The sequence below is a fragment of the Buceros rhinoceros genome, unplaced genomic scaffold (genome assembly GCF_000710305.1).
Source record: "Buceros rhinoceros silvestris isolate BGI_N320 unplaced genomic scaffold, ASM71030v1 scaffold36475, whole genome shotgun sequence".
In the NCBI taxonomy this organism is placed as follows: Eukaryota; Metazoa; Chordata; class Aves; order Bucerotiformes; family Bucerotidae; genus Buceros; species Buceros rhinoceros.
Genome location: NW_010415252.1, coordinates 6,376 through 29,876, shown reverse-complemented (window position 1 = coordinate 29,876; position 23,501 = coordinate 6,376). Strand labels below are relative to the sequence as shown.

Sequence of the window (23,501 nt, the reverse complement as noted above, 5' to 3'; positions counted from 1 at the left end):
GGTGGCATCGGGACCGGCAGGCGCGGCCCCAGCCCCCCGCTGCCACCAGTGCCCAGACACTGGATGCTGGGAGTTGCTCCGTGCGGCCGCGGCGGGAGACAGCTGAGGGGCTGCGAGCGCTAGCGCCAGAGGAAAGGTATTTGCAGCCGTGTTGGAACAGGGCAAACTGCCACCCAAAAGGATTGATCACCCAACTGTCAGCAGGGGGTATGTAAGGGAAGCGTGAGAAGGGGGGTGGAGTGGTGTGTCCTCTGCTTCGGGGGACTCAGTCAGGCACAGGGACAGCAGCTGGCCCACGCGGGACTCACCTCACCAGGGCTGCAGCTCCTCTCACCCACGTCAGCAGCTCCCGGGTTGTCTGGGCTCCCTCCAACGGGACAGTCCTTCCTCTGCTCCCTGGCCCCTGAAGTGCTCCGCGTACTCTCCAAGACACCTGCTATTCCTCTCTCTCTCGTGTCTTCACAGGGGCCTGGCTGTTCCCCCTCAGCCTGCACTCCTGCCTGTGCCTGTCCCCCCCCAGCCGGCCCTCCTGCCTGCTCGGTCCCCCACTGCGGCCCATCCTTGCCCCACAGCGCCCCCGTTCCAGGAGCTGCCAGCCCCTCGCCTCCTGCAGACCCTCTCCCCATCGGCTCCACTCCCCCATCCCCATGCTCAGGGACGCTCAGAGAGGTTTCTGCCATCGGCCTCTCCCCAAGGGACATCATTCCACCCAGTTCTCCATGCCGCATGGACACGAGACATGCTGTGCCCCACTCCGCCTCACCCTGGCCCTCAGCCCCCAGCAGCGCTGGCTCTCCCGCCACTCCCACAGCCAGAGCCCCTGGCCCTGCCTGGCCGCCCAGCACAGCCACAGCCACCACCCCTACCTCGCTCACACACAGCCCCTGGGCAGGGGGACGTGCTCCATCCACCAACCCCTCTCCAGGAGGCCTCTCCTTCCCCCTCTCTGCAGCACACTCCTGCCACCCCTCTATCCCGGCTGCCAGCAACCTTGGCCCTGCTGCTCCACCCGTGACCTCCCCTCCACCTGCTGACTCGGCTCTGGATACATCTGCAGATACTCCCATCACCTCTCCGTCAGGTTTTTCTTCCATTGCACTCCCTGCCTTTGCTTTGCTGCCTAGAGATGGGTTTCCATTCAGAAGTGCTTCTGTTGAGTCCTCCTCCTCCTCCACTGTTGTGTTTTCCTCCAACTGAGATGACCCCTCACTCATGGGATCCTCTCCAGCATCCACCAGTGCCTCCAAGCCAGGTGCTACTTGCAACACAGGACCCTTGCCAGACTCCACAGACTCCTCCACCGCTCCCGCTCTCAGGAGAGAGCTCCCCTCCGCCTCTGTTGCCTTGCCAGTCTCAGATGTTGCTGCTTCTGAGGCAGCTCTTCCCACCTCCATCTGCTCTTCCCCTGATGCGTTCACCTGGGAAAATTCATTTGGCTTTACAAAGTCTTCTCCATGCATCGCTTCTGCTGTGCAAACGTTCGGAATCCCAGAAGTTTCCAGGGTTGCCCCAGGCTTCTCCACAGCCTCCCCCCCTTCAGAAACAGCTTCCTCTACACCCTCTTCTCCTTCAGGTCCAGCTCCCCCAGCAATCCCTTCTCCTGCCAGGTTGGCATCCTCCACAGCCTCCTCTGCCTCAGATACAGCAATCGCCCCAACAATCTTCCCTGCAAAACCTCCCTCCTCCACAGCCTCCTCTGCCTCAGACACCGTCTCACCCACCACCTCCTTAACCAGAGGCCCTGTCTCTCCCCCAGCTTCTTCCCCAGCCTCTTCTCCCTTCGACACCTCCCCCCTCACCTCCTCCCCCTTGGACACAGCTCTGTCTGCCTCCCTTCCCAGCTCCTCTCCCCCAGGTGCCTGCTCTCCCAGTGTGGCCTCTCTCTCGGTCCCCCCCATCAGAACCTCCTGCTCCCCAGGTGCCACTGCTGCGCCAGACTCCATTGCCTCCCCTGCCCCCTTTCCTTTGAGATCTTCTTCTGCCATGGTGCTCTCCGCAGGGGCAGAGTCCTCCACCAAGAGCTGACCCTCCACCGGCAGCACAGCCAGTCTGTCTTCCTTGGGCAGCAAACCTCCCACCCGTGACATCTCTTCTGCTGTGCCTTTGGTGGAAGCATCTCCTCCCTCAGCCACAACATCTTCCTTCTCAAGTGCTTGTCTCTCCCCTACCATCTGCCCTTCTAATACCACTTGTTCTGCTGCCTTCTGCACGTCAAGGGTTCTTGTTCCTTCTGCCAAGAAAGCTCCATCTGGCGCTATGAAGAAATAATCACAACATTAGTTTTATTGAGAACCGTGTTAGCACGGAGGCTGTTTTACAGGTTATTATTAAAGATACTCTCTCTCCCAAGCAAAGAGGGGACATCAGCATGGTGACGCGGGGAAAACTCACTGTGCTGTTCTCACCACACCCCTGTGCTCCGACTGCCTTTCCAGTGCGGCCTGTCTGGCATCTGGCACAACCAGCTGAAGAAAAAATATTGATCCATGACCAGCCCTTAGCTCAGACAGTCCTGTCCTCCCTCCCCTGCCTGGCCATAGCTCGGGGTCAGGTAGGAATTTGCTGTAAGCTTCACAGTAACAGTCTGAGGGGGGTTCAACATACAAGCAACAGCATCATTTTATAGACCTACAATTGTTATTGTTCTGTGAACACTTCTACAAAGCAGTAATCATAACTCTGTGCTAAGCTCCCAGTTCTGCGGATTCCTCCGTTGCCCAAACGCCAGTGGCTGAAGGCCTGTGCTCATGGGTCAATAACTGGTGGAGCACTTTCTGCCCAGTAAACACAACTACTATGACAGTTCCCGGTGGTCAAGTCACACAGGTGACACTATTGCTCAGGTTGTGCCGGCAGTTCCGTTTTCACTTTACAGCTGGGGAGATGATGACGAGAATGGCTTTCCAGCTAGCAACACCAAAGAGTGTCTGCACGAGCAGTAGTTGCACACAGCCTGATCCCTTTGGATCTCCTCTGAGAGCTCTTCCCTCCAGCAGCCCAGACTCCTCCCCTCAGCTTCCATCCGTTTCCTGTACCTTGCCTTTTCCACCGCAGCTATTGGCGTGGACTCTCACAGAAGAGCTGGCCAGTTTGCTGCTGGTACGGACTGACAGCATGAAGCCCGGTCTCGCCCTTGGTTTCTCTGCCGAACGGCTCCGTGGCCAGGGAGCCTTGTCCACGAGATACCCCAGACCTCGGGCACACCTCGGGGACAGCTGCCCGCTTTGATCCCATTACGATTGTTACTGTGAGACTTGGTTAACTCCTGTGGCTGCTGGGATGGTTCCACTGCTCAGATGTTCCAGACTGCTCCTCTGCAGCTCGGAACTATCAGGCCTTTGAAAGGGAGTAACTCAGTCAACTGCTTGACACGCCTACGTCAAGCATAACTTTCAGCTCGTAAAGGAGACGTTCACCACATTTCTAGATCTCACAGCTGTAGGTGACAGGCAGCAGTACACTGGTCAGCTTCACCCACACAGTGAAGTGCTGCAGAGACATTTGTTCCAGGTTTCAGTTTCCAGACATCTACAGGCAAGTTCTACATCAAGGTTCAGTGAGAACAAGGACCCTTCTCAGTATCTTCACCAACCATCTTCCCACAACCAGGCGCTTGTGGCATTGCGTTTAGACAAAGTATTTCGTCTGAGTAGAGGGGCAGGGTTGCAGCCAGCAAGAACAAGGGATCTGGATCCTGACTTGGCCTTCTGTTACAACACCACAGAGACTGGAAACAACTGCCACAAGAAACCAGCCAGCTTGTTTCTGGCTAAATCACGATGCACAGCACAGACAAAGAGCGTTACACAGTATGGAAACACCTTGTTTCCACGTCTCTGACAATAAAAGTAAGGCGCCATGAGTAAGAAGCTAGAGCTCCCACACTGAGGGACGGGCTGCCTTCGGGCTGCTCTGCAGCACAGCGTGTAGTAAAGGTGCCCACAGTTCGGGGCGTGAGTGAACAGGACAGCAGCAGTGACCCTGCTGCGGCAGGAGCCAGAGGGGCTGGCAGGATCAGCAGATTCAAAACCAGACCAGACAGGCTCACAGACACCACATCCACAAAGGGGCACAAAGGGACTGGGCAGGCATTTTTTTTTTTAACAGCTATTGTACATGAGATCGGAGTGCAGGAGAGCTATGGCACGAGCGCAATTCAGAAAGAGAGCCTCTCCTGTTTGTGAGCAGCATCTTGTCTGGCCACCCTCAGACTACCATGAGAGGCCTGCCTCGGTCTGATCCGTCGGGCACTTCTGAAGCTACCAGGAGCTCAGCTGCATTAAAAATAAGGCACTTAAAAATAAGACTTGGCCACTGGTTTCATCCAAACTGCCCACTTAACCCTCAGAAACACTGTCCTGTCTCACAGCTTTTGCACAGGTCCTCTATCACTGTCACTTCTGGGTGTCACTCACTGAAGTCACATGTACTTACACGTGGCAGAATGTTCCCTACAGCAATTTTAGAATCACGCTGTCAGTTCTGAGGAGACTGGTTTGTATATCGGTGTAGATGTGTGCACGGGATCTGATCTGCCTGCTGCCACAGAGTCAGCCAGGGCACTGCAAGGTCCAGCAGTGGGAGCGGTGGTGACTGCACACTGGCCTCCCTGCCACAACCTTGCACTCTTCTCCCAAAGCCCTGCCTCTCTCTTGCCAACACACGCCCTATGCTCTCTTGCCTTTTACCCATGAGGCTGGTTTTTTCTACACTGCTGGTTTTGTCTTCCTACTCACCCTTGTATATGTTCTTTTTCTTCTTTTTTTCTCTTTTCTTTTTATTTTTCCTTCCTCTTCCTCCTGTAGTTCCTTCTACTTGATGCTTACTCCCATCCTTCCCTCCCCATCAGCACACTGCACAACTCTGAACAGAAATGGGAGAACATTTTTTAAAGACCATTCCAGACTGCAGTACAAAAGGCACTTGCTCGGCATGGACATCTTTTTGCCTGTGCCACAGGTGCCAAAGGGCAGCGATGGCTTCACTCCTTGCTGTCACGCTTCACCTAAGCACTAAGATCTGCTCTGCAAGATGAAACCATGAAAGCTGAGCAGGGAAGGTCCCAGGAGAGCACTGCTGAGGTTCATCCTGGGACCCAAGATCCTGACAAAGGTGTCCGAGCAGCCAGCTCCAATCATTCTGGCATTTCAGCTCCCCACTCCAGGACATCGACGTGCCTCAGCTACCTCACGCAGAGGAACAGGCAGCACGTTCCTCAACTTGCTGAAATACCAAGCGCTTTGCTAGGTGCACAGATTTCATGCTGGCCTGAAGTCTGACCCACTGGCAGGTCCCATTCTTCGCAGTATACTGTTTGCAACACATTTGACGCACGGGCTCTGACAGTCTATCAAAACCCAGAGCCCGGGGAAGGGTGACAAGGCTGCTCACAGCAATTCTCTCCTGTGGGATCAGCAATATCTCCTTGTCACAAAGAGCACAGCAAGACCGGAACGTGCGCAGCAAGAGCCCGTCCCAGGTATTCCCGTACTTGTGACAGATCCTGTCACACCACCGGTTGTGATTTTCCCAGACTCAGACTGTAACTGAGCAAAGCCAGAGGAGCATCTTGCACCTTACGCTTCCTCAGCATACACAATTTTCCCCCATACATTAGTTCTGCACTGATAGTGACAGCGCTGGTTATGAGAAAGCCTGTCATGAGCAGAATGTGATTGGTCTCATCAGGGCCAAACCAAACTGATGCCAATCAGCCTCACGTAAACGCAGGCTGGGCGGCTGAGGAGAATGACCAGCCTGAGGAGAATGACCAGCCCTACAGAGAAGCTCATGAGGAAAAACAGGGATGCCCAAGAACAGACTGAGAATGAATTCTGCAGCCACAGTGAAGGGCTCCAGGTGTCTATGGAGGCTTTTAACCTATTGGAGGATGCGAGTAGTGGGAGTTGTAACCATGTGGCATTTCTGTTAAGGCTATAGATGTCCTTAAATTTTGTAATTAGAATCTTTGTCACGGCAGCAAGTGTGCTAAGTGCCTAGAGGAAGCTAAGTCTCTCAGATGACCTCTGTTACCCCACGACACTTAGCACACTCATAGCTCAAAAAGGGTATTATCTTTTTCTTTGATTGTTCTACAGCTGGCAAAGAATTGGCAGCTCTTTATTAGCCATAAAATTCACCTAGACAACCCCACACAGGCAGGGTAAAATCTGTATGCCATTTAGGACGCTGTTTCTATCTGTAGCTTTTATGATTCAAAGATTTTTCTTGCCCTTCCCTGATCTGCACCACCTCAGGCAGTCTCCTGGCAGCAGAGATGATGCTGGACTTGACTAAGCAGTAAAGGCTGTTGCCTACATCACTTTCGGACGATCTCTCTGTATGGGACAGAGGATTGCTGTTCAGCCCTGAGGGTCAGCACACAGCAATTCATGCTGATGTCTCAGGCTACCTCAGTACCAGATCACGAGCTTGGCACATTCCCCTGATCCTTCCTTGGTTTTGTACTATAGCGGAATGTTCTGTCCTCCAGGTTCTCAAAGCTCTTTCTTCCTCCGTAGTCCCCACTCAACGCATTTGAGCCAAGGGGTGAAGGTGCTTAAACTGAAGTTTCTTTCATTCAAGTGAAGACAAGGGTTCCAGAAGCAAACACCTTTCCAGACTTCAGCATTATTCAGTGAATAGTGCATTTCTGTCTTTACTGTCCCGATTCTGAATGGGTAACAAAGCAAAAGCCCTGCACAAGACAGCAGAGTGACCCAGCAGCAACCTGCAAGGCATTTCGCACCAGCATTCACACTGTTTATTCCACACACGGCTACTCACATAGGTGCGCTGCAGCGAACAGGAAAAAATTGAAACAGAGCCAAAACCTCCTGTTAAAGGATAAAGCACTCTACATTCTACTGCGAATCCAGCACACAGAAAGACAGCTGGAAACTCCGTCCACCACGGGCTGTGGCTCTCTTTTACGCCAGCACCAGTGCAGACGACTATTCTTTTCTGCCACCTGCTTTAACGGCAACCGAGACACTTCCCCGTCCCCCGGATGCCATGGCGAAACAAGGGCTTACGTTCCCTCCCATTCCCCAGGGATAACAACGCACAGCCCCGCTCGTGTCCAGCCTTTGACTAACTGCCTGTCATCCATAAAGGTAAGGCAGAAGCTGTGAGATGCCCATTTGGTTAACAGTAAAAACGAGGTGTCACACAGCTCGCTGATGTGCTCCTCACCAACTAACCCACGACAGCAGCACAACTGCACATCAACTGACATAGCTTGGGTGCTCATCTGCTGCACCACGTTCACATGGTAACTTTTGGTGCCCTTTTTGAATCTAGTGTTTCAACATGATAAACAGAGCCCCCCAGTCTGGCACACAGGTTCTCCTATCGGTATAAATCACGTCTGGATTTTGTAATCATCGCATAGTATGTGAAACCCAGCTACTGGAGTAAAAAACAGTAGCCAAATCCTTGCACTGGAAGCACTAGAAAAGAAACGGCAAACCGAGGTTGCGTTCTGGTGGCGATGTAGCTCCAGAGCACAGAGTACTCGAGTAGCTTGACACCAGTCCCACACCTGCACTCCCCAGGCTGCACCGTGACTCGGTGTGACGGCAAATGTGCTTACAGCTATGCAGAGGAACTGCACTCACCACCTCCTTTGGTGTTCAGAGGAGGCTCCTCATTGTCATCCTCTGCTTCCATCATGCCGCTTTCCAAAGGAATTGGAAGAACTTCCTCCCCATCTTCCCTGCTGGTACTTGCATTCACCTCCTCATCTTCCCCTACAGTAATTTCTACTGGCACAGCCTGTTTGACTTCGCCTTTATCTTCAGGACTGTGATGCTGTATTTTCAGTATACTTTCATGAAAAATTCCAGTATCTTCCCTTGCCATTAGATCTTCTGGTTTTGCCCTTTCTGCCTCATCTATTCCATTCTTTTCCAGTGCAGAAGTTTCCTGATTTTCCTTCATTCTGGGCAGTTTTTTCTCCCTGTTCTCATTTCCACAGTGTACACCTGCTGTGTTCGCCTTGCACTGAACGTCCTCTTTCATCGTTCCAACACGAGAATCGTCCTCACTGCTGTACTGGGTGCTGATGGATGAGAGAGAGTGTGCAGGGCTCCCATCTAGAAATAAAAACCATAATTTTGTTTTAGTATTTGTCACTAAAACATCTGCACTCGTTGGCCCTGCACAAAGGGGCAGGCACTCATCAGACACCAATCTCTGAATCATGCCATGACGAAATTCCAGTAAGCGTAACAGAACATCGCCCAGATGTTCAAAGTGTTATCAAAGTGTTAAGAACAAACCCAGTTAACATATTTTTTTCCTGACAATGGAAATGAACCAGATTAGCTCCATCAATCACACGAAAATACACCTCCAAAAGCACCTCTACACATGACTCAGGTTTTAGAATAGTTTCTTGAGCTCCATTTGATAAAAGACTTCAACCCTAGCAACAGTCCTTCGGTGCACTCTTGTTATCTCAGTGAATGTGACAACGACCTCCAAACCACGTGTAAATCACTGAATTTGAACTGGAGATGAAGTTCACTGTCTCCCTTAAAAAAAACGTACAGGGACCATCATATGAAGTTCATAAATGGAAAATTTGAGAAACAAAAAACCCAGTAATTATTCATGTCCCATGTAGATGAACACTAGAGCTCACTGCTACCCAGCACTGCCGGTGTCCAAGGCTCACAGGGCTTCAAAAACAGGTGAGTCAAACTCCAGGAAGAAAAATACGGTTAGGCCTACTAAGGACAAGGGCCCACTCTTGACACCAGGTGGTGACGGCTTCCCCTGGGAAGCAGCACGGTGTTCTTGCCCTTTTCCTGTAGGTAGCCTGGGCACCCGCTGATGGCCAAAGGGCAGAGGTAGAATTTGGACCCAGGGCCTGTCTCTGACCAGCTCTTCTCAGAGCTGCAGGAGCCAAGCTGTGCCTCACTATTGCTTCCTGAAGCCCCCATCTTCCTGCAGCCTCTATGCCCCTTATTCCTCTGTGGATCTGTACTATGGACTCATCAAGGATTCTTCCCAATTTATTCACAGACTTCTGGTCCGCAAGGATCTGAATGCCTAGGTCTGTCTAACATGCTCTTTAGTGATGTCTGATTCAGAATATTCTATGTGGGAGCGAGGACAAAGCTGGGGTTGAAGTTATCAGGACCATTCAAGACAGCACTTCTGAAACACAAGGTGCTGTGTCAGGTGTCCTGTGACTCCTCTGATACAAGTGCGTATCCTGAGCGGGGCTCAGTGGTCAGAGCTTCCCGGATGTCAGCGACCACTGACACTACGTGCTGATCTGCCCAGGTATCTAGGGCAATTTGCTGATGGGCTCCGTCTCCATTCCTGCAACCGAACAGTGCAGCAGAGTCTTCTGCGCGCTGGCACATGCTCACCCGGCTGGTGGCTGTGGTTGTGTTTCAGTGACGGAGGGTAGAGCCAGTAACAGATAGAACAGCTCCCTTTTACCAGTTCGGCAAGAACTGCACGGGCTTTCCTGCGCGGACTCAACCCACGGGCTGGACTGGCACACAACATAAAACATGCATCGAGTTGACTTCTCTAAGACTCATTATGAAAAAAACTAACCTGGTTTATCATCCTCAGAGTCACTGTCAGAACATCCATCACTTCCCTCTTTCTCACTGTCAGGGGCCTGCAGTGCCTCCTGTGACGAGGTTTTACTCCCCTTTTCATAGTTTAAATTATGGGTTTTGTCATCTGAAGATGACTTTGACACTGCTTTCCTTTGATCACCAGTTTGTCCCTCTTCATTAACTTCTTCATCTGCTTCAAAATCTTCATCATACTCTATAATACAGAATGATACTGTGAGATGAGAAACAGGACTCACAACTAATAAAGCTCTTTTTATTCAGACAGGGGTTAACTTACTAACCTCCCTTTACCTTTGCTCAGCCTTTTTAAAGCCATGAGAGAAGCTAAAACCACAGAGAGGAACCATAAGAGCACATTATCACAAAAAAGCATCATCTTCATAGATAGAGGAGAAAACATGCAGTAGTGCTACTGAATAGTGCATCTAGTGTGATTAATACATTGAAAACAAACCAAACAGAATCATTAACCACTGAAAGGACCGGAAAAATTAAGAGCTGGGCAAACTCAGAAATGAAATGCCAGACAGTCTTGTGTTACAGGAGAAAAACGTTGCGATGAAAACACAATACAAGCAACAGAGAAAGCTGGAGAAAGGCAACCCACTGTAGCACAAAGCAAGATGAATGTGGATTGACCTGGCTAATTAGCAAACAAGTGGCTTACAAATGAAGTTAATGAATTCAACCCAGCCAAGGGGTGCTGCAGAAGAACGTTCCGGTATCGCACTGTTCTAACATGCTCCTGCGGGCCCCGGGTGAAATCCAGCACAAACACAGCTTACGGCAGAATTACCGTCAGTACATCAACGTGGTCTGGGGTTCACCCCTGGCTACCGGCCTGACACTTTGTGACGTGTGACAGATGACTCTGCTCAGGTCTACAGGTGAGTGATGCCAGTGACTCCCATTTAAATCCAGTAATTCCACCGCTACCACTAGCTCACCGTGCAGGCAGCAGAGAGGTGGCAGGCCTGGGCTGTGACAGAGAGCTATCGCTGCTGACACACCAGCTGTCCCTCATGGCCTTGACTTGCCACCTTTCAGATTTCACTGCTCACCTCCTTTTCCTTCCGTCAGTGCTGTTAAAGCACCAAAGTGACAGGATGCCAGGGACAGAAATGGAGAGCATGTGGCGCAGAACCAATTAGGCAAATAAACAATTACCCAGAGAAGGGGAATGAAGGGAATAAGGAGATTTATCTTCTGTATGAAAAATCAATTGAGATTCCAACAGCAGTGTTGGAAGTGAGGCCTCCTTAGGTAACTGTCAGAAAGGTGCCACCTCCAAAGGAAGAGGCTTGATGAATCCCAAACACACATCCACAGGGACTATCGAAGAAGCTGAGCAGTAGCACTGCACAATTAGGAACGTAAAAATAGGAATAGGAAGCAGGAATTAAAATCCTTTACTAAATTTGACTTGCTTGGAAAAAGACTTTACGATGAGAGAGTGAAGGCATAGGCTGAGCTCACACCTGCCTCTTTGCAGGGGTGTGAGCAGCCTGATGGCCACAGGGACTGGCCTTTGGTGGCCCTGGGGAAATGGTATGTTCTGCGCAAGCACTGGGAGCTGCCACATGTCATTGTTATACCACAAATAATATATTTGCCTGCCACAGTCCATCGCTCCTCCCCACCCCATCCACCTCAAATCAGGCAGCAGCAGGCTTTTCCACCTCCCGACCCCACAGCCACCATCTTCTCTCATTCACCTGCTGCTGATGTCCTCAGGGACTCACCTCAGACTCGCTGTCTTTCTGCACACACCCACTCAACTTGTCCTCCACCTGCTGCCATTCTTCACTGCTGTCTGTTCACTCTGCCCCACTTTCCTCCTGCCATCCCCTCTACCCCAGGCTCCTGTTTCAGCCTCTCAGACCTTCCTTACTCACCTTCTTGGCGCTTCAAAAACCTTCTGCCCCTGTTGCTTCGCCAAAAGGAGCCTCACTAATTTTACCATGCAGACACAGGCATCACCACATTTCTCACACATGAGGTGTCCTAAGAGATGATGGCCAGGTGAAGCTGGAGGCCCACAATCCCATACCTTCTCCAGAATCACCCTCTCCCATTTTTCATCTCCTGCTCGTGCTTTGGAATACTGTACCATTTTTACTGGTGTCTTCCTGACTATCTTCACTCCCATGATCAGACAGTTTTTTCCTTTCTTCTTTTCTGTACTCCTCTCCAGTCTCCATTTTGTCCTCAGCAGTTTCGGCACTTGCTGCCTGACATGGTAAAATGACTACCAGTGAACCTTTTCTCGGCTTCTGCTCAGCACTGCTTTGACTTGGCTGACTGCATGCTCCATCTCCCCAGGAACCCTCACACCTTTCCTCATGGTCCTCCTCCATCTTTCTCTTGGGAGGGGATGGCTTTTTGTCCAGACCCATTGCGATAATGCACCTGTAAAATCACAAGGAGAATTGGAAAGCATCACGTTTTTCTTTCTGAGAACGGTGGAAGGGCAGCAGACACGGTGAGCTCTTCAACTCATCATCAGTGGTGAAACCAGGACACGGACTCAAATCTGCAAGCAGAGGATGAACCTGAAACTGGAACTTCACTTCAGCTAATCACAAGTCTCTCTGGAAAACTGTATTTTCTTCACAGACAACTATGTCTTACGATCTTCTCCTGCCCCAAAACTGCTTTTTGATGGAAGGCATGACTGTAATTCCACTCACAGCTGTTTACAGACGACTCTAAAATACCCTACAGCCATGCAGGCTAGAAATTTTTTTCTACACATCACAATTTCTGAGAAGAGTCCTATCTTTTAATTATTTTAATTATTTTTAATCAGACCTCTGAGATATTGGAGCACTTCTACTGTACAGAAATGCTTGGCCCAGGCCAGCAGAAAACTGTTGGTGCAAGGATCACAGCATGAGTGCAGAAATCACTGCAGCACCGCCTTAGTGAACCAAAGCCTTAACCCAGCAGAGACCTTGGCTGAGAAGCAGAGCGGGTGTTTAATGTGCAGGTGTGGTGTCATAGAGCAGAAATCAAATACAATTGCATTTGACCTGCAAGAGACGTGAAAAGAGTTGTCATTTATGGGAAGAATCTGGTTAATGGAGATAGTTTCTAGTCACCAGATGAGGTTGGCTGAACAGAAAAGAGTCAGAACACAGACATCATTAAGAAAGAGGGGAAGGGGGCCAGAAAGTGGGGTGACACGGGAAGAAATTACCAATTTCTGGAGATTATATTAATTCAGAGAATTCACTTCAAGCCTTTCCAGAAATCACACAGAAACCGAGATTTGGGCATTTCTCTGTAGCCACATACCCATTCTGAATTCAGACGCTTTTTCTACTTTGAACATACCAATTAATACATTTACATAAATCCTGTTCAAGGTTAGACTGGAGTAGAAAAAAACAATACTACAATAAAGTAGAATTTTTTTTCTTTGAATTCAGTCTTTACCAGGAAAAACAGCGTACAGCTCTGTGGAGCTTTAACTTTAATAAAATCCTCCTTTTGTGTGATTGTTAAGTCATGCCGGAAAAGGAGGATTTTATTAAAATTAAAGCTTCTGGATGAACCTCGAGCTGTTGCTCACACCACTGACTTTTGCCCGAATTCAAGACTCTTTGATAGTATCTTCGGATGTGGGACCCAGAGGGATAAGATAATTCTGCACATTTCAAGGGGTGCTGAGAAACAGACCAGGTTCTTCCGCAGAGCTGTGGGTGCCAGAAAGGTGAAAAAAGAGGGAAAAAGTTATAATCGCTCTGAAAACTGGGCTGCTAAGTCCTTGTGAGTAAAGTGTATTTGCCTTCATACCTGTAGCAAGGAGATGCTCCCTCCACACTGAGAAAGCTGAAGTATCTGTGTCTGCCTCCCAGCCTGGAACGCTTCTGATGTTTGTACTCACAGCAACAGCTCAGCCTGTCCACTTGCATCCCGTTGAGAAAAAAGGTGAGGCTGAACGGGAAACCATGGTGCCTCTTCGAGACGAACTGGAAGGTCTCTGTAACCACAGAAAGGAACGGGTTCAACGGAAAAGGTTCGGCTCTGCTGTCAGCCTCTTGCAGGTGTTGTATCTCCTCTGCATCCCAAGCAAAGCAGCCCCTCAGAGCTCCTGTGGTGGAATGCACGTGTTCCTCGGTGCTGCCCTGTGCAGGGTGCAGCCAGGCTCCGGACCATACACTAGTACTCACCGAACACTGAGCAGCTGAAAGATGCTGGTTCAGGCTACCCTGCATCCAGGCCTTAAGGGCACTGAGCCTGCTGCCCAGTTATATGCCGGGGGGGGACTGGGTTGTTCTCCCTTAACCCACAGTTCCCTGCTACCTTTACTGTACTCATCATACACCTTTGTGCAAAATTAATCTAAGCTACAGCATTTGGTTAAACTAGTTCTCTAAATTCCTTCTTTCATAACTTGCGAGAGTCACTGTAACCTCAACTTCAATGACAAAACAGCAGACCCAGATTTAATGTGGAGGCAGATGGTATAAAAATCCCTGGGTGCACATACCTTGACTGAGCTCAGCTGAAATCCTTTTTATATCAATCACATCAACATTTTAGCCAAAAAAAAAGATTTTGCAAGAATCAGTATGAACTCGCTCTTTATCCTTACCTCCCTCCAACAGCTTGCCTTTGAAGACACAAAGGTTTTCTCCTCCACAGTGCTGCTGGTAGACTTTGATTTCATCCCTGTACTCAGCATCATCGTGAGATAAATGCACACTTTTTCCCAGAAAGACCATGGTCACAAAGGCGTTGGTGCGTAACGAGGGCTTAGGGAATGCTCCAGAATTCTGCAGCAGGAAATACACAAACAGTGCATTCAGCTTGCAGCCCTAATGAGAGGTGAACACAGAGATCATGGGCGCGCAGCCTACACTTGAGGCTTCCAGCCTTTTAAGACAGGCCTTGAGCTGCTTCAATTGCCAAGTGTTTTGTAGCGGGCAGAGGGCAGAAAAACATTTGAACTGAAAATCCATTGCGTTGAATTGCCCGGTATGGCAGAGACCGTCTTTAGTGACCCATATCGTCCCTCCCAGCCCTGGGTTCCGACAGGCTCCTTTACAGCAGTCGAACAGGCTGCAGGTATGGTGTAACAGATGAAGTTTCATACATCCTTCTGAAGTTCTGGCACTAGATACAGTCGGGCAGGATCAGACTGACTACAATGGGAGGCTTTAATAAGAGTTCCTACGGATTTTTGGTTCAAGCACCTTTTCTCCCCCCAGCTGATGGGGGGAGAAAAAAAAAAATCCCCCAAAATCCCAAATGTTTTGGAATATAGAGAGATAGGTGGCAGTTATGTGTTACCAATTTTCTTTCTTTCAAACTTCGTTGAGTCTTTCTGCCACCCAGGTACATGCATCCTCGGCACCAGGCACACAGAGCGGTGAGAAGGGAATGCTGCTCGAGTGAATGGAGCAGGAGGCAGAGATAACACACCTTTGTTAGAAGTTGCTCTGCGTCATTCGGTGCTGTGGTGGGACGAAACCGTCTCCCTTGGAGCACCCCATTTCTCACCACGTTTAGGCTCCTGTTTCCCTTCTGCAGCGGGGGAGGTGGCACTGGTACCACATCACTGCTAATGACGGGCAGTTGATACGGGGATCTGCCAGTCACATATTCCGTTGGATTCGTAAGTTTTAACCCACTTCTCTCCCCCTGTAAAGACATTTTAACCAGGTTAACCAGGTTATGCAACAATTGAACCAGCACAAGCACATTGAACCAGCCACAGTTTGGTTGCTTTTTACATTTGGTGACACGCAATACTTTGAGAACAACCCCTTAACTCAGTGCTTGCAATTCTGTTGATGAAAACATTTCTGTGCTAAAACTCTTTTCTTTTAATTTGCAAAGCAACAAGCAGATTGCTTGAAAACGTCACCCTCAGAAATACATACCACACTGTAACCCATGCACTGCTTGTAACCATGCAGAGTTCTGACCACAGCAGAACACAGCACCCCCCACAGCGCTGTTGCCTTCTCTCAGCTGGCAAACAGTCCAAAGCAGCCAGAACCTTCCAACAGTAACATCACATTGGGCGTCAATTACACCAGATGTGGTTCAGAACACTTCTTTCCCATTTGTAGTGGAGGTTTAGTCCTCCTCCAGCATGAAATGCAGAGGACTGGGGTACTGAAAGGCAAGACAACTCTAGAGAACAAACTGCAAATATTGCGTGCTCGGGATGCGAGCTCTGCGTTACCTTTTCAGAATCTATAATGGATTCAGCTGTTCTGTCAGCAGTGAGCATTAAGGAAATCATTTAAATCACCCATGATTTGAGTAGACATAGATAGTGTCAGCAAAATCTTGGAGAAAGGATTGTGACCATCGCAACACAGAGCAAAAGCGCAGCAGGGTGAAGCTACTCATACAGCGTCTGCCAGCCGGTGGTAGCAGGTCACATCCCATTCCAAAACCCTCCAGTCCCACGGGACTACTAACAAAGCCAATTACAGAATGTTTCTCTAGAAAAGAAGCCAAGTCCAAATCTCATCTAAACCATGTTTGGCTACTCCAAAACGCCCTCATTCTCTGAACCCTCTACTGCGACTTAGTAGAAGGAATGGCAACAGAAAAGGAAGATTTTTGCTCTTTGCAGCTGTAGATGCAGATGGAAACTTGCAAGAGTGTGTGAAAATATCCTGAGTTATTGATGTTAATTGGGTGGCTGCCTCCTCTACGTAACAGAAAATCTAGGTAGAGGGAGAAATTTTGCTTGCAGAGAAATTCTACATTGTAAAAGAAAAGTCACCACTTTTGTCCTGGCTGTCATCAAGACCTGGGCATTAGACCAGTGAGCCAGTGTCTTGAAAATTAAGGGGAGGTTAAAAAGAAGAGTTTAAATAAAAGCTGATATCCCTTCGGAAAGCATGTTCCCTGCACTATGCACTTCTGGGAGCTGCAGTACCAAAGCAGTAGCACAAAGCTGTCCCTAAAATCTGTTTATTTTCAGAATGAAATACAGCCTCACCCCACTGGCCAACTGCTGCTCATGTTCGAGTCCGTGGCACTTCTGTTTGGAGCTGGAAGTCTTTGGGACAGACCCCACTGCAGCATTGCTGCGCAGGGGCTGGAGACGAAACGGGTGTTGTATATTCCCTGGAGCTGTACTTGGTCGCCAGAAAGTCTGGAAAAGGAAAAATGAAACAGTCACAAAGCCTCAGTGTATAGTTTCCAGCACAGAGTGGCATCACAAAGGAAAAAACCAACAACAAAACAATAGCACTGATGAAGGTATTTGAAGTGAAGAGTGATTCTCAGGCATGTTCAAGAAGTGACATTTTCTAGCCTGCCTCCGAAGAGCCAGACCCCTTCTGGCATCTCTAACTGGGCATCCAAAACCAGGAGCAGCCCAAACAGCTTTTGGCCATCAATACAGGGTTTGCTACTGTCTCTTCATGGTGCAGCCTTGAAGCAAACGTGATGCACTCGCAGCCACCACAGCAGCGTGCTGTTTGGTGACTTCAGCTCCTGGACATGGAGGATGCACAACAAACCCATGCCTGGTTTTGTTCAATGCTCAATATTTTTCTAACTTTTTAATTGCACCTTTTTCTTGCATATCCATCAGAACACCAAGGTAAAATGTTAAAGCCTGAAAAAAACCTGTTTAACTGAGTTAACTCACCATCTTAGAACAGGCACGCTCCTTGGATCGGGGTTGATGAAAAGGGTTATAATCAACTACAGGTCCAGGTGCCCTCTGTGTGGAGAGAAGAAGGTCATTTGGGACTGGAAGTCTCTCCTTGGTCTGCACCAATCACCATTATTGAAACGGAGAACCACTTACAACTGAACTATATATGTAACCTTTGACCTTAGCCTGGTACTCCATTGTATTACTGTTCCTTCTCTGCCTGTTAACAGGGCAAGGGGCTTCTGAGCCAGAGCTCCGAAGCCCAGCCTTCTGGAATAGGCTTTAGCCTTACTGCACCCCTTCAGCTCTGTTCCTACGAGACCTCCACTGTGTTCGGGATGTTACACCATGTGTAACCTGGCCCACAGCCACTGTTTTCATTGCCAACACTCAATGTACTGATAGCAGCCTGACCTGGGGTGACGAGGCAGACAAAAGGGAAAGGTTCAAGCAGATTTATCACTAAGCAAGGCTGGCTTCTAGGTTCTGCTGCGCCATTCCTGCAACGTGGTCCTCTGGAGATCTCTCTTTAATGGCACCGTCCTGCCAGCAGCATGAAGGATGAGCACCTTATCCGGAACACCCAGGGCAGTGAGCACTCTAGACGGAGCACAGATGCCACGGATACTGCTGGCACTTTCAGCTCTGTGTGCTCACACTGCCGCACATGGACCACATGGTGAAACTCACCCATTCGGAGCGACCAGCTGCTTCTCCAGCCACTAACGGATGGAGCCCGGAATGAATTCTTGGGCCAAGTGGTGGATGCGGGGAGCGCATAGGGCTGGCACCTTCCACTGTTCTTTTGTAGTGCCCCACCTAGAAGAACAGAAATTTAGGTCTCTGACATAACATTTAGGCTTGCCTTCTGACTGTCTTTCATTGGACAGCTACGATGCCCAGCTTGCCTAGACCCGATGAACACCTGGTTAAGGATGGAAAGGAAACCACAAGGAGAATGAGAGAGGGACAAGGGAGAAGACTTGTTCCACCTCTGATTCATCTCCCTGAAGCCCTCCCGAGCTGCTGATCCCCCCAGAATCTGCCTGTTTCTACGTATCTCCCAATTCTTGCTTTGGTGAAGGCCTCCTTTTTTGAAATTTGAGCATGTCTGCCACTTCCTTGCTGGGACTGCTGCCCTTCCCTATGTTTTCTTCTCGAAAGCTCCATGTTGGGCTGACTGCCCTTGGGGAAATGGATAGCTCTGCCTCTCATCCTCTCTTGCTCAGACATCTGTCTTTCTCCTTTCTTTTTAGATCAGCTGCTCTGCCAAATTAACCGAATGCGTGAGGTGAGAATTAAATTACATTGCGAATCCCTGCAAGGTTTCTGTGTCCCTGTGTGTCATCACAGCAAAGACAGAGATCACATATCTGCAGGCGTCTCCCTTACAGCTCTTACTGAAGGAAGCAGTTCAGGTGTACGTTCTAAAACTATCCCAGTCCAGAACCCCTTGACAGGGTCCTTAGTCGCTGCTTCTGCTGCAGTGACTTTCTCCCGCAGGGGCTCAGCCAGTGAACAATGCCTTCGCAGTTACCGTAGGGATCAGTGCTTTTCATGAAAACCTCCTCCTTTATTTACCCAAGGAACTGCTCAATAATAAATGTATTATTTAACATTAGAAAGACTTTACATTGTTTTTCAACTGCTCAAAGCAGCAGCTAGCTTCCCAGTGCATTCTTCTCGATGTATGCGGGCACCTAATGCAGAAATAAGATGTTGAGAACATTTCAGCCAAAATGAGAACTACTTGTCCCATATGACCCCAAGTGACTTCATGGGGAGAAGAAGCATCGACTTCTGTGGGATTTCCACGACTAACAACTACAGGATCAAGCTTTGCCTACAGGACACCAAAACGAAGACTTCTCAAACCTCTTTTCATTGCTGACATGCTGGTTCTGCTAAATACCATGTGAAGAAGCAAATGACTGAAAACGTGAGCCCCGTGCTCAGCAGCAGTCAAAGCAGACAGTGTCTAGAATTACTGGGAGAAGAACTGCAATGCGTTATCTTGAATTATTCATCCCATTCTGGTTCCCCATTTCAAAACAGAAATAGTAGAACTAGAAAAGGTAAAAAAAACGGCGACAGTAATGAGAAGCCTGGAATGGTTCCTGTATGAAATATTCAACAGACTGAGGGTCATCAGCTTGGAAATCAGAGGAGGAACACGCAAAAGGTATGTAAAGCCACAAATGCCTTGGAGAAGGAGAACTGTTATTACCTGTCTTCATAACAAGAACAATGGAGCGTCAAACAGAATTATCAGACAGCAGATAGAGTAACTACTGTGCAGAAATACCCAAAGCACCATTTCATACTGCTCAGTTTAAAGTCCACAACCAAGGACACCGCAGAACCAAACTAGTAAATACATTGAAAAGGAATTAGGTGCATGAATGCAAGTTCCTGAACTGCTGGGCAGAGGAAGAAAAAGATGTAACCTGGGGCAGGAGCATCCTCCACTTGCCTGTTTCTTTCACCTTTTCCACAAACATCAGAGACAGAACACTTGGCTCAGTGAATCCCCGGTCTGACTCGTGGCTGTTGGTTAACTCAGGGCACAACTGTCAGGTCTCATCCACCCTCAGTGGCACTCAGCCCTTACCTTGATTCTCTGCACCCTCTCCTTCTTCTCAGCATTTTCAAGTTTCCTTCTTATTTCCAGCTGATGACGACGCTATCGATGTAAGAGAAAGAGAATTTTCACTAATGGACATTACGAGATGTCACTGAATGCAAGCACACCCGCTTCTGTTCTGTCCTGCCTCTCACTGGCCTTCTACCTAGTGATCACCCTCACTGAGCCCTACTCCAAAACTACTGTACAGTTGGAGGGACCAGCTCTATTCTTGATACCTAACAGAAACATGCCCAGATTTTGCACTCAGATAAGATATCTAACTATGTCCAAACAATTTGGTTTGATTTGGATCTTTTTAAGCAAACCAGCCTCATGAACATCCCCCCATAATCTGCAGACTGCTGAAGAACCGTGGGCAGCCGGGACAGTGCACGCTCTCATGACAGAATGGTTTAGCACCCAGAGGCCAGCAGAGGTATCATGTGGGGGACACCAAGCACAAAGATGGTCCTTTTTCCAGCAGGAGAGAGTCCTTCAGGGGAGCATGAGGGCACAGCTACAGAAACCAGCTTGGTACGAGCCAACAGCCACTGGCTGTCAGCAGGGAGTGTCTGGACAGGCTTACACGTCACCAGAAAATGCGTACCTCCATGTCCAGGACCTTATGGAATATGGCGCGAGCCAGACACTCCTGCACATATCTTTGGTGATCCCTCCTCATAGCGTTTAGCCGATATTCTTTCTCAGATATTATTCTTCCGCTTCTGGAGATCTGCCATAAATAAACATAATGTAACTCAAAAAGCGGCAGAATAAAGTGTGTTTTTAAACAGAGTGCAATTTCCCAGGAAGACTGCTTCTCTTCCCCATTAGATACCACCTCTGCTTCTGCCACTGGGCTGGAACTCTCCTCCCCAGCACAGAACTGTCGTTTCTTTGACTCTGCGGAGCCATCATCCAAATGAAGAGTGCAGCGGAGCAGTAGTCACGTTTCCTGGCATCTGGGGGCTCAGCCAGGCTCTTCATGGGCCACTGCCCAAGTCAGTGGAGGGAAATTAAATACTTGCCTTCCCACTGCCTAAGGGTTGCATCCGCCTGTGCTAAACAGTCACACCCGGGAGTGTGTGAGCATTTTTAACAATGTTCAGCACGCTCACTTTTACCAAATCCTTCAGTTTCCATTAAAGGCTTTTGAAAAATAACACTGAAGCTATTTAAACAACTAGTAGAGTCAAAGATGCTTAGATTTAAAACCTAAGAAAATCAATATGATTCTGTATATTTGCAAACTGAAGGATTTTGCAGAGGCAAACTCCAATGAACAAAAAGGAATAAGGAGCAAAACCACAAAAACATTCTGAACTTAGCACAACCTCTCCTTGCAAGGCCGTCCTCTGCCTGGATGAGAAACACAAGCAGACTGACGAACAGTCTCGCATTGCTGTTACTGTGCAGTAACACCGTGCCACATGTACTCACTCACCGAAGCTGCAGCGCTGAGCAGGAGCTCAGGGCTCGGCCAAGGCTCTCCAGTATTTACACAGCCCACCAGCCGTGTTGGCCACTGTTCCCAGTTTCACGCAGATAAGCTCTATGATGGAAAATGCCCGGAAGCGTGCCAGCCACGGTAACTCCTCAGCTGTCACGAGTGTTTTCAAAACCCTCTTGGTGCACGGAGCAAAGCTCCCAGCTCGGTTTAACCTGTCTTTCTGTCACTCTGACTCCAGTAGTGCAGCTTTGTACCACAGCCCCGAGACCCTGCGACATCTACCTGACCAACAGTAGATAATAGTGCAGCAGGAAACGCTTTGATTATACAACGTGATTAATCAAGAGGCTGTGATCAAACAGCCCTCGAGCACAGTGTGGTCATGTGCCTTTGACCTGCCACAGCACCATTTCAAGTGTTTGGCTAGCTGGTCCAATTCTTACCAATGACTACACATACCTCTGACCAAAAACCACCTGAACCATCAGTGTTTGACTTGTGCAATATTAAAGGAAACAAAGAATTTTTTTCTTTTTGTCAGAAAAGGAAACTTTTCAGTCTCACCAGTCCTGATCTCTGAAGATGCCGTCTTATCCTGGCATTGCTGAAATATCCGGCCAGGTGTTTGTCTGTGAGGCTATTGTAGGTTGCGAGAAATCTGAAATAAAATCAACACGGATGCATAAAATCCCTTTGACAGCCAAATTATTATAGCTTAAGTTATAAAGATTTACCCCACACTCCGCTGCACAAAATGCTGTCACAACGAATCATGCCCAGCGTTCTGTCAGACAACTGCCCATTATAAACAAGTGGCTGCTACGTAAGACCCAGCAGCTCAGCACGGAACATCACCGAGACATGGGGTCCAACAGAGGCCACCCCGAAGGTCTCCTCCAGCACCAGCTCCACTAACAGTCTCCTCAGGTGGTAGTCTCTGACCTTCAGCAGGTCAGTGTCACACCACACCACACTTGGGGCTGGGTTCCTGGCTGTGTCAGGCAGACACAGACCCAGTTCTGTGACCATCCTGCCACAGCCCTTGTCGGAGGCACATCACTGGGGGTGAAGATATCCCGGACCTCCTGCGCCCCCACACACCTCCCACGACCCTGCCACAAACCCCGTGCTCCCCTTCCCTCTGCCACCTCCAGAGGCCACCTAGTCCAGCCTCCAGCTCCAGGCATATCACTTGTGAGACTTGACCTACTGAGAGGAATTTTCCTGTGCTCTTCATTGCCAGCTTTCAGCTATTACTGCCTGGTATCTAACACCAAGAGCTGCTTTCTTCACTCCGCTCATGGCAGCAGAAACCACCAGCACCAAAACATTTTTCAGACAGGTCACTGTTTCCCTAGTAACTTCACTGGCTTAGAAGTTCGCACACACGACATTAACTTGGGTGCAAATCCTCATTCTGATGGAGAACACTTACCTGTGTTTCCAGGCAAAGCCTCCTCCAGTTCCCACATTTCCACCCACTTTTTTATGGTACTTCCCCTTCTTTAATGTTCCCACCATCAGAGGGACTGCTTATCAAATTCATCACTGGGAACATCCACACAGAAAACGGGGTGGCTTCCACTTCAGATGTCAAAAACCACTCCTCAGTCTTCGCTCCTGTTCTGAACCATTTTCTCAGTTGGGAATCAGCAACCCATCTGTCAAAAGGTTGCCTGGCCAACCACTAACGTGGTCATGGACAAAATGATGGTTTCAAAAACCAGTTCTGCTTTACACCAGCAGAACTCACAAATCGCTTGGGATTGTGACATGACAGCAGCATTAGGAACAGTCCTGTCTGGTTTGGGGACCATTATCCAAACACCACAGTGGCCCCACAATATTTATTTAAACAAACAGCCAAGAATGCTTCTCCCACAATCACATCTGTAAATTCACTTGCCCAGAGCTTGTCCAGGGCAGGATTTGGTGCTCGGGGGTGTTGACAGGTTAGAGAGCAGGTTACTGCAGTGTGGTTTGGCCAGCTGTCACCACACAGCAACAGTTTGTCTGCAGTGCAGCTTGTGTTGAGCAGATCACTTCCTTTCCCCCTCTCTAAATACAGCTCCTACGTTTTTCCAAAAATCATCAGATCTACCCAACGTGACCGATTAGCTCGAGCTAAACAAAACCCTACTGTACTCTCAGGCAACTGAAGAGCTTGGACAGAAGGCAGCAGGA

At 49.0% G+C, this 23,501-nt stretch overlaps 1 protein-coding gene across 1 annotated transcript; it reads right to left on the bottom strand.

Annotated features, from left to right (window-relative positions):
• Positions 1-2,864: 2,864 nt before the first annotated feature.
• On the bottom strand, positions 2,865-22,346 carry LOC104494517 (glutamate-rich protein 3-like). Its single transcript, XM_010137367.1, has 12 exons — positions 22,141-22,346; positions 21,882-21,975; positions 20,475-20,600; positions 19,853-19,924; positions 17,932-18,060; positions 17,233-17,307; positions 16,576-16,731; positions 15,036-15,254; positions 14,206-14,386; positions 13,404-13,590; positions 11,940-12,014; positions 2,865-2,907 (listed from the first exon to the last, which is right to left on the bottom strand). Exons 1-12 carry the CDS (start codon positions 22,344-22,346, stop codon positions 2,865-2,867), a joined length of 1,563 nt encoding a protein of 520 aa, XP_010135669.1.
• Between the last annotated feature and the right edge of the window lie 1,155 nt (positions 22,347-23,501).

What these genes read in the sequence shown, in the direction of transcription:
- LOC104494517 (XM_010137367.1), bottom strand. Translation starts at nt 22,346, where the DNA reads ATGGTCACAGAACTGGGTCTGTGTCTGCCTGACACAGCCAGGAACCCA. An exon ending in AGAGGGTGCAGAGAATCAAG is followed by an intron (nt 18,061 to 19,852) that starts GTAAGGGCTGAG and finishes CTGTTCTTCTAG; the next exon opens with GTGGGGCACTACAAAAGAAC. An exon ending in AGCAGCAGTTGGCCAGTGGG is followed by an intron (nt 15,255 to 16,575) that starts GTGAGGCTGTAT and finishes ATGTCTTTACAG; the next exon opens with GGGGAGAGAAGTGGGTTAAA.